Source organism: Pecten maximus, chromosome 14, assembly GCF_902652985.1.
Source record: "Pecten maximus chromosome 14, xPecMax1.1, whole genome shotgun sequence".
Classification (NCBI taxonomy): Eukaryota; Metazoa; Mollusca; class Bivalvia; order Pectinida; family Pectinidae; genus Pecten; species Pecten maximus.
In genome coordinates this window covers 34220553-34232345 of record NC_047028.1, presented here as the reverse complement: position 1 = coordinate 34232345, position 11793 = coordinate 34220553, and the positions used below count along the sequence as shown (strand labels likewise).

At 38.3% G+C, this 11793-nt stretch overlaps 1 protein-coding gene across 1 annotated transcript; it reads left to right on the top strand.

Annotated features, from left to right (window-relative positions):
• Nucleotides 1–5302: 5302 nt before the first annotated feature.
• On the top strand, nucleotides 5303–8781 carry LOC117342915 (extensin-like). The gene is made up of 8 exons (XM_033905214.1): nucleotides 5303–5416; nucleotides 5638–5964; nucleotides 6076–6139; nucleotides 6369–6541; nucleotides 6897–6969; nucleotides 7156–7328; nucleotides 7982–8024; nucleotides 8224–8781. Exons 1-8 carry the CDS (start codon nucleotides 5368–5370, stop codon nucleotides 8393–8395), a joined length of 1074 nt encoding a protein of 357 aa, XP_033761105.1. The 5' UTR covers nucleotides 5303–5367; the 3' UTR covers nucleotides 8396–8781.
• The last annotated feature ends 3012 nt before the right edge of the window (nucleotides 8782–11793 follow it).

Below are 11793 nucleotides of genomic sequence, written 5' to 3'. Positions count from 1 at the left end.
TACCGTCCAGTTAATAAACTCAAATTTATCATTGATTGTGTTGTTGACAGCCCGTGACGCTTTGACACATGGCTAAATGTAAGAAGTACGGTGTTCCGTTAGGGCCAAATTTCCAATATCGCTCCTTCGCTCTTTCGACCTAAACGCCAGGAGAGAAAACACGATGGCGAAGGGACGAAGGAGCGAAGAAGCGAAGGAGCGAAAATACGATGACGAAGGAGCGAAAACACGATGGCGAAGGAGCGATTCGCTCCTTCGCCATCGTGTTTTCGCTCCGTCGCTCCATTGCGTTCAGGTCGATGGAGCGAAGGAGCGATATTTGAAATTTGGCCCTAACGGAACACCATATTTTGGCCATAATATGGTGTTCCGTTAGGGCCAAATTTCCAATATCGCTCCTTCGCTCCATCGACCTGAACGCGAGGCATAACGAAGCAACTCCTAAAGTGAATGACTTGCATAGCGATGTCGTCGATGCAGCTGAAGACCTTACTCTTCCGAAACATCTGTTTTATCCAACATACAAAACAGTATTACATCATCAAGGCTACAATATTCCGCAAAAAAAAAAAAAAAAAATAAATAAAGAAAGAAAAAGAAAAATCAGCATTCACGTGTGGATAACCAGAAAAATGTCGCATGTCAGTCTTGTCATATTACCAGATTGCATAGAAAACATTTTTTATTTAAATTTTCAAATGGCTGCATTGATAGTATCACTATTGGCTGTGTACACAACGCATGCCTGAAAGTTTTAAAGTTAATTTTAAAGTATCATCAGGGGAATTCATGGAGTGTCTGTGTTGAACAGTGTTAACAGACTACCTTACGTCCTCAGACTCTACAGGCTTTATATGGCGGAGATATGGATACTGTTAAAACTATTAGTCAAAGTAATCAGGTCTCTGGAGGAAAATTTCACTTCAAGAATCGACTCGTGGAAATTAGCAATGAACCCCAGTACTTGCATATCGTATCATATATCATACATCATATCACATCACATCAACATCACGTCACATCACTTCACATCACATCAACATCACATCAACATCACATCACATCACATCAACATCACATCCACATCACATCACATCACATCACATCAACATCACATAACATCACTTTCTCTACACCACACCACATCACACCACGCCACGCAACGCAACGCAACGCCACGCCACGCAACGCCACGCAACGCCACGCCACGCGCCACGCCACGCCACGCCACGCCTCACCACACCACACCACACCTCAAAACACCACACCACACATCACACCACACCACACCACACACCACACACCACACCACACCACCACACCACACCACAGCGCACACCACACCACACACCACAACACACCACACCACACAAACCACACCACACACACACAACACACCACCACACTACACCACACACCACACAACACACCACACACCACCACACACACACCACACAACCAACAACAACAACACAACCACACCACACATACACACCACCAACCACACACACCACACAAACACACATAACACACACACCAACCACACCACAAACCACCACAAACCACACACCACACCACACAACCACAACACCAACACAAAACCACACCACACCACACCACACACCACACCCACACCACACAAACCAACCACACCGCACACCACACACCACACCGCACACCACACAACACAAACCACACCACACCACACCACATCACTCCACACACCACACCGCACACCACACAACACCACGCCACACCACAGTACACCACATCACATAAACCACACCACACCACACACCACACACACACCACATACACACACACACCACACCGCACACAACACCACACCAACCACACAAACCACACCACACCACACCACACCACACCGCACACCACATCACTCCACACACCACCACAAACCACACCACACCACACCACACCACACCACACCGCACACCACATCACTCCACACACCACATCACTCCACACACCACACCGCACACCACACAAACCACGCCACACCACAGTACACCACATCACATAAACCACACCACACCACACACCACACACACACACCACATACCACGCCACACCACACACACACACACACACACACACCACACCTCACCACGCCACGCCACGCCAAGCCAAGCCACACCAACCACCAAACCACACCACACCACGCCACGCCACGCCACACAAACCACACCACACCACACAAACCACATCACACCACACCACACACCCACACCACACCACGCCACGCCACGCCAAGCCAAGCCACGCCAAACCACACACACCACACCACACCCCACAAACCACACCACACAAACCACACCACACCACACAAACCACATCACACCACACCACACACCACACAAACCACACCACACCGCACACCACACCACACCACACCACACCACACCACACCACATATTATGTTATTTTGATATGGATCATATATATAGTGTATCTTTTACGAGCCCTTCGTTTTTTCAGTGCTTAAGTCTTCATCATACCTTTAGTATTCAACATTGATATTATTTTAACAAGAAGATACCCGAGAAAACATCTAAATGGCGGGATGTTATTATATATAAACGAGTTTTGGACCCGTTAATGGACATTACTCCCATTACGGAGGTTAAAATTGTTTGTAGTATATTCGAATTACGTATCTATCTATATAACTTCTATAAACTTAGAATAATGTGACAGCTAATTACATTCTGACCGAAATGTAACAAAATATTCCCTAGTGCAGCGTACTAATAATTAACGTATAGTAACCCAAATAGATGATTACAGCGCTGTAATACACAGCTAAAATATCGACATAGAAAAGGACATATCTGATCATAATTCTAATAAGGCCTTCATTCATTGGTTTATGGACGGCAGATAATTTTATACTTAGTTGGAAAATGACACGTCCGTTTTTTTTTTATTAGACCCATGTGGAACTCTAGGTACAGTTTTTGACCTTATAATGCCATAAATGATGACATTGGGTTTCTACGATCTACTATAACATAAACTATGACATAAAAAACAAGCTATTGTTTAATAACTTTGTCTATGATACCTTCTTCCGGTAATGATACATGTAAAAATGAGCTAAAGATCTCTCTAGCCGAGCGGTATATTGCGGCTAGTATTTACCAGGGTTAATACAAAATATTGGTAATTTAACGAGGGTGATATTGAAAGAAAGAATATTAAATCCAGCAAAAGGTTAAGTAATATAATTTACTGCTATAATCTTGCATTTGTTACTCTAACATTTATTGTATAAAAACGCACATTTGTATTCATTGAGACCAGGCCCCGCTTGCACAAAACATCTCAAACTGAGATTTGAGCTCAAATTGATCAGATTAGAGATTTTCTAATGTTGAAATAATTTGAGTCCAATCCGTTTGCTACATTTACCCAACCAAATAAGTTAAAATCAAAACATCGTGACGTTTCCTTTTTACACAAAAGAAGGGTTTTCTGTCATAGCCTACGTAAAAACCATGTTGTCGTGTATATTCAATAAAAGAGGCCTATTTGGAATTTAATAGAAAGTATGTCATATCCGAAACTGGCATGTACCGTAACATTTTTTTTTCTTGATATTTTTTTTTTTATTTTAAAATCATGATGTATATGAAACATATACATGTATAATCACCTAACACATAGAAACAGTATTGTACATTAACGTTCATATTTTTACAATTGCACTCTCATTCACTCATAGAGTACATATATATTCCTACATACACACATGTCCTCACATAAAACATTTTAAAACTTATTTATTGTATCAATATTTATATAAGCATTTATTGTTTCTTTTACACCCATACACCCATGCTTACACGGAAAGAGAGAAAGAAAAAAAGGTGATAGAAACAAAGAGAATAGTTGCGGTTCATTTGAATTTTGATACATATATATAGTTAATTATTTATTTCTGTTGAAAGATGGAAATCAAAAGATAAGAGTTTCCTTAAGGTTAGAGATTTGGGGAGTAATATGGTAAGGGCATAGCTTTAATTATAAAAAGAAAATAAAAGTATTTGTAAACAGTCAGGAATTAGTTTTGGCTTTTAAATATCAAGACGAATAAAGTTTTTCCATATACCCCAAGTATTCGTGAATTGTGCTTTGAAATAATCGTTCCGACCGTTTGATATGAATTTCTGCGTATTGTATATATAGTACTATTTTGTGTTGTTTGCCAATGCGTTAACATTTAAGGATTTATTAAGACACCTCGTTCTGTAAATGTATTGTTTGATGACTATATTGTCAACTGTTTCATTAATACCATTGTTTGTGAGTCCAAAAAGAAAAGACTGTTAATTTATTGCAAAAGGAATATAGAGTTATCTACATACATGTAATTCAAAATTTTGTAATAGATTTTGCCCTTCCTGACATTCAGGCAGACATTTCCGAACTGTAGATATTAATCCCTGGACCTGAAGGAAATTTGTATGTAATTGATATTTTTGTGAAAGTTCTTCAAATGAATAGAAAGTTATGTCCTTTGAAATCTTTAGAAGGTCTGCAATTGTATGTATTCTTGATTTATACCATGATTTATAGAACACGGGTTTACCAGCAACAGTTATGTCCTTATTATGCTAAATGCACTTAGTCAAAAATGAATTTTGTTGGAGATCTTTAATTTCCTTAGAGTTAATGAATTTATACCAGGCATGAAAAACGTCCTTCCAAAATTATAAGTACATAATTTACTACAGTGAGATATGTATACATTCCCCACCAATATTTAATAGTACATCCACATCAAAATTCTCTTTTAAGATATATTTCCATTTCCCTTCAGTGTTGTACAATCTCCTGACCCACCCAAATTTAAGAGAATTAACAACATATATATATTTTTGTCATGACATTGAAAAGTGGTTCGGTCATGTAAATTTGATTCAAGCGAAAAAAATGTACACAGTCATGAAACTTCCATAACGAGCCGACTTGCCGCCTTGATCCAAATACTTAGAAATCTAGTCTGCAAATGGATGTTTATTTCGGTATGTGGGAAATGAAATAAAAATCAATCAATCGTATAGTATAAACAAAATATATACATGTATACTCATCTGTATTTTTTTTCCATTCGAGTCATATTTACTAATAGTATTATCCGGACTTAATCTCGGCCGGTTTTTTCTTTAGAATTAACATTGTCTCAACCTATCAAAAACGACCTCAGTATCACGTGATTTTTAACCAATCAAAAGAGAACATTGCCCATTGTTCGTTCACGTGAGTTTTACCGGCGGTCGCTACGAAACGTGGACATTTGTAGCAAACTAGCAGGATATTTTCTCTGTAATATATAATCGCAAAATGGAAGTTTCAAACATTAGGAAGGCGCTGCGTACCCACAGAATGGAAAGTAAGTTTATAACAGACATACATATTGATATAACTCGCGATGGGGGCTCATCGTTCTGTGAATATTTAGATCTAAACAAGACTGAATCCTCTGCCATTTTGTACAGTAGCGCTGAAATAGGGGCGTTTCTTATATTCGTACTTATACTTGTGGTATTCTCAAAGCATGTGTATTTTTATGTATCAAACTAAAGCCTATTCATATTTCATTGATTTTTTAAGGTAAAAAGATCGACTTCACTGATCTCAGTACTTTTGACATTGTCCCAACTCCACCAAAGGAGCCAAAACCTGAAGTAAACAAGTTAAACAGACGGCACGGAGTTCGTGTCCAGAAATCAAAAACATACGAGACAAACGATTCACCTTCACAAGAACCAGAGACACGGAAATCAACAACTAGGCCTAAACATGACACTACAAACGTGTCCTGTGACTTACCCAGGACTGGCGAAAAAGACATTCCTTGGTATTGTCAAAACCCCAAAACAAAAGACACACCCTTTGAGAAGGAGGAAAATGCTATTCACAGAAAATCTACTTACAATGGTAAATATTCAAATCGTATGAAGTCTGAAATTCAGCTTATTATGGCACGCAATGTTCTATGTACAATGATTACTTAAACATTTGCTATTAAAGATTTCTCACATTTTCCAGATGTGAAATTCACTCTGACTGACCAGAAGACAAACCCGTCACCGGGAGCTGAAGTGAATACCAAGTACGTAATTGATCAGAAATAACGTTACATAGCATTTTAAAACATGTATTTTGTGATTTTTTTTTTATATACCATGCATTATTTATCTACAAAATAACCTCAAACTTGGTGATAAAAGCAGGCAAGATCTAAGTCGGAGTAGTTCTACGCTTCACCTCATAACACTGGATTTGTTTGATTAAAAAGAAATGTTAAGATAATACTTTAAGTACAATTATTCCACTTTCAGTCCTATAAGGTATCCAACCCCCGGACCCAGAGAGCAGTTGTCTCCAAGTCCTTTCCCCGTAAACAAGAATAAACTGGCCCCTGTGGTGAACCCCAGAAGGAATGCTGTTCCAAGAACTGTCCGAGTGGTCCCACGTTCAGTCAAACCTAAACGCATGCCCGTCTGTGACCCAAGTAAGTCATCTGTGCATTGTAGACAAACATCCTCAGGATCCAAATGACTTACAGACCTATATAACTTTATCGTAGGCCTCTGATGAACTTAATAAATTTCTTTTTCTTTTTCAGTTGTTTTATTATTTGATTTGTATTCCTTATTTATGAATTATGATATTTTTTTTAAAATATTTGTTTCATTTTTTTACTGTTTTTTTTTTCTCCTAATAATAAATTCTCAAACCTGTACTGTTCTTATGTCCAAACTGTAGTACTCTGTATTCTGTTATTGTATTTTAATTTATTTATTTTGTTTGTTTGTTTTTTGTGTAGTTTTATTTTATTTTTTATGTTTCTTTTATTTGGTTTTAAGGTGTGAATGTCACTGTCATCGATCGGCCAGCTAGAGTCTCTCAGTCTCTGCCTGAATCATTAAACAACCCAAAGTATGTCAATATAGCAAAACTTGGAATGTTTAATATCTACTGTACATATGAAATGGTAATTTGTAATAATTTGTATAGTAATGGTTTCTAACGAGAGGATGTCCCAAGTTTTCCTATCAATTCTTAATATTTCTGAATAAAAATGTACCCATTTAGGAATAAGTTTGCATTTTGTTCCACTTTCAGCCCTATAAGGTACCCCACCCCCGGACCCCGAGATCCGCTGACTCCAAGTCCTTTCCCCGTCAACAAGAACAAACTGGCCCCTGTTGTGGACCCCAAAAGGAATGCTGTACCAAGAACTGCCCGTGTTGGCCCACGTCCGGTCAAGGCCGTGCACATGCCTATTTACAATGACAGTGAGTTTTTTCTACACCCATACATAAAAAGATTTGTCCGGCAGTTTGACCAATAAATAACTAGATGAAGCAGTTTGTCTAGACTCGATAGCTACCCCTTCAAAAGTCATTTCAATTACATAATTTCCTAATTATGAATTTCTAAGACATGTAAATAGAGAGAGAAATTCATCATTTTGGTCACAGCTATTACAATATCGACATCATTTCGGGCAATAGTACTACTTTTGTTTGTTTCTATAGCAAGATTGTGAGATAAAAGTCAGGCGCTTAGCTACCTGTACGCAAATTCATAAAAAAAAGTATCAATATGAAGTCAAATGCACCTTGTATACTAATAGTAGAACCATATAGTGACACTGACACATCGGGAATAGAAATAAAAAATAAAATTTACTGGGGAAAAAGCCGGACCATCCACTTTGTTTTAACTCCATTTTAACATTTTCAAAACTTCAAAACTTTCCAAAACTTTCGGACCCAGCTACGCCCTTGAACAGAGTTTAGTAAATTCAATTATACATATCTTTGGTAACGACCTAGTTAAGTAATATTACAGCCTTCTAATATTTACAATTATAAAGATTGAGCTCACATAAATGTATATGAAATTATTGAGCTTTAAGGTTTAAAATTTAAATTTTCCATTTCAGACTCAGAATCCAGTTGTATACTCACACAGCTGTATGGTGACAGGTGAGTGTCTCGTAAATATAGAGAGGAATTTTAATATTTGTTTTCGAAGGTCCTAAATGATAACGATTCTCTGTTTGCTGTCAGAAAGTACATTGGAAAAAATTTAACATCAAACTTTGCAATTCAGTTGGCTTGTCATCCTCTCTGTACAATTTATTAGAATGTGTTTGTGTGACTCTATGATTCTATTATCTTACAGAGGAGACTACGTAGCCGACAGTGTTGTCCCAGTTATGAAGAACAGTCGCCCCATCAGATACCCGCCCCCGGGGCCCCGGGAACAGCTGCTGCCCAACCCCTTCCCTGTTAACAAGGCTCGTCTGCCTCCTCTGATCAAACACGGAAGAGTTGTCGCCCCTATGTGCGGATAGAGACTCACAGACATTACTTAACGTCGGGAACAAGATCTGCAATCATGAATTATACAATATTCTTATTATTGACTTTTTCTCTCATTTACATCAGATATCACTTATTATATTATGAAAAAAAAAGACTTTCTACTACATTGTATTATTATGTTAACGGACAATTATTACTGAATCATGATTTGAATAGTGCTGGAAAATTTTATGAATCCTTTTATCATGAGGGATGCCGATTGAATGGCTACAGTATTTACGAGACCAACACCAGAAGCCAGTAGCAGAATTCATTCTGTTTAGAAGTGTTGAATGCTGAATATGAATTGATTTTTCTGGTTGCTTGAATATGAATAATTTATTTTTCTTGGTGCTTGAAATTGAATAAATGTAAGAAACTTCATTCGAGATGTTTAGTTGTTTATTAGGACCCTGCTAGCGGGTGTCCTATTGTTCTCAGTGTCCGTCCGGCTGTCAGCACGTCCTTAATCCTACTATATCAGCAAGGTTGATTCCGATTATCTTACTGGTTGATATAGTATGAGAAGGTTGATATGGTATGAGAAGGTTGATATGGTATGAGAAGGTTGATATAGGTATGAGAAGGTTGATATGGTATGAGAAGGTTGATATGGTATGAGAAGGTTGATATAGGATGAGAAGGTTGATATGGTATGAGAAGGTTGATATGGTATGAGAAGGTTGATATGGTATGAGAAGGTTGATATAGTATGAGAAGGTTGATATAGTATGAGAAGGTTGATATAGTATGAGAAGGTTGATATGGTATGAGAAGGTTGATATAGTATGAGAAGGTTGATATAGTATGAGAAGGTTGATATAGGTATGAGAAGGTTGATATAGGTATGAGAAGGTTGATATAGTATGAGAAGGTTGATATAGTATGAGAAGGTTGATTATAGGATGAGAAGGTTGATATAGTATGAGAAGGTTGATTATAGGATGAGAAGGTTGATATAGTATGAGAAGGTTGATATAGTATGAGAAGGTTGATTATAGTATGAGAAGGTTGATATAGTATGAGAAGGTTGATTATAGTATGAGAAGGTTGATATAGTATGAGAAGGTTGATATAGTATGAGAAGGTTGATATAGTATGAGAAGGTTGATATGGTATGAGAAGGTTGATATAGTATGAGAAGGTTGATATAGTATGAGAAATACTAACCAGAAACAGATGCCTGTGGGCGCCCTTACAAGTAATAGAACCCGGATTAAACTGTCGAAAATGCTTTAACTAAGACCTTTGACCTTGATAAAGGTTCCTACTATCAAAGTCAAGGTCGATGTTACTTGAAATAGAAGTTTGGATATACCGTCAAATGAACATCATATATCTAAAGCATTTAAGAAAATTACACTTTCTGAAATTTTACATGATGATTCACAGATATAGGGATTTAGAAAAATTCTAAGGTCAAGGTCGGTTTTAACTAAAAATAAAACTGAGAGTATATGTATACCGTCAAAATGCCTTTTATAGACGGCAAAATGTTCGTGGGACGTACACGTGACAATCAAACAATTCACACTTGACAGTCTATAATTGCCGTTCATTCAGTTTTGGCACAACATATTGTCGACTCGTAATCTATGTCCTCACAACAAACTGCATGGTTGGAGAGGAGATATAGTGATAAGACCTCCCTCCATCGTCCGTCACATTTAAGAAATATTTGAAGAGTTTATCAATTGCAAGCTTAAATATTAAGTGAACGGATCCTAATATTTTCCCCTTTGCCCCTCGATCAAAATGGATATTTTAATTTCTGGACGTGTCATTTTCTGCTAGACTCTGCACGTGTTGGAACTTGTTCAGAAGATTTACAAAGATTGCTATGAATTCATTAACATAGATATGTATACCGATGCTGATATTTCGTAGGAGAGTTCCTTTCGGACTAAAAACATCTTTCATCGAATTTTGACATGTTTTGAACCAAGATAGATGTGAAACCATAATATGCTTTTCCTCTGGCCCTGAAACCATGTCTGGTGTAGTCCAAGTTTCCTCTGGCCCTGACACCATGTCTGGTGTAGTCCGAGTTTACTCTGACCTGACACCATGTCTGGTATAGTCCGAGTTTCCTCTGACCTGACACCATATCTGGTGTAGCCCGAGTTTCCTCTTGCCCTGACACCATATCTGGTGTAGCCCGAGTTTCCTCTGGCCCTGACACCATGTCTGGTGTAGTCCGAGTTTCCTTTGACCTGACACCATGTCTGGTGTAGCCCGATTTCCTCTGGCCCTGACACCATGTCTGGTGTAGTCCGAGTTTCTCTGACCCTGACACCATGTCTGGTATAGCCCGAGTTTCCTCTGGCCCTGACATCATGTCTGATATAGCCCGAGTTTCCTCTGGCCCTGACATCATGTCTGATATAGCCCGAGTTTCCTCTGGCCCTGACACCATGTCTGATGTATTCCGAGTTTCCTCTGACCCTGACACCATGTCTGGTGTAGTCCGAGTTTCCTCTGACCCTGACACCATGTCTGATGTAGCCCGAGTTTCCTCTGGCCCTGACACAATGTCTGGTGTAGTCCGAGTTTCCTCTGGCCCTGACACCATGTCTGGTGTAGCCCGACTTTCCTCTGACTTGACATCATGTCTGGTGTATCTAGAGTTTCCTCTGACCTGACACTATGTCTGGTGTAGCCCGCGCAGATCCAGGAATTCGAAGGGGGGGGGGGGGCATAATTATTTTGGTAATGCGAGCGCCGTAGGCGCGAGCCGAATTTTTTTTGGCCGGGGTTTTGGGGGCCAAAATTTTGGAAAATGTAATGATTATAGCAAATTCTGGATCCCCTAGTGGGTGTAGCTCGAGTTTCCTAAACCTCGGGTTACATATACTGTTTAGCTGTGACTTTACACCACGCGTCTGTAAACTAGTCTAGCAGTATATTTGCGGAGTAATGTTGATCCAGTATTTTACCAAATTATATAAAAGATATCTTATATATTATATAAGGTTGGCTTGCCATATCCAAATTGTCATTTATTCAAACAGCAACGTTGATCCGTGAATAAATGACAACTTGCATGGCTTGCCATAGATGTACATACATGTATCTCAATGGCTATTTCAATTAAACATTGAAAATAAACAGGGTTGTATATATTTTGAGGTACAATAAATTCATTAAAAATGTACAGAGACTACTTCAAATAAATGATTGTTTCGTTTTAATTGCAAAACTTGAATAACTATATTTCATGTCTTTTTTTTCTAGCTTTCATTTCTAAAGTTAAAAAATGCCATTAAATAACATTATCATGACTAATACACAGACTCATATGACAAGCCATTTGAGTATACATGTACATGACGTACAAATGTATCTATTTCGGGTATACGTATCTGTATTTAAATTTTAAAGATATAGT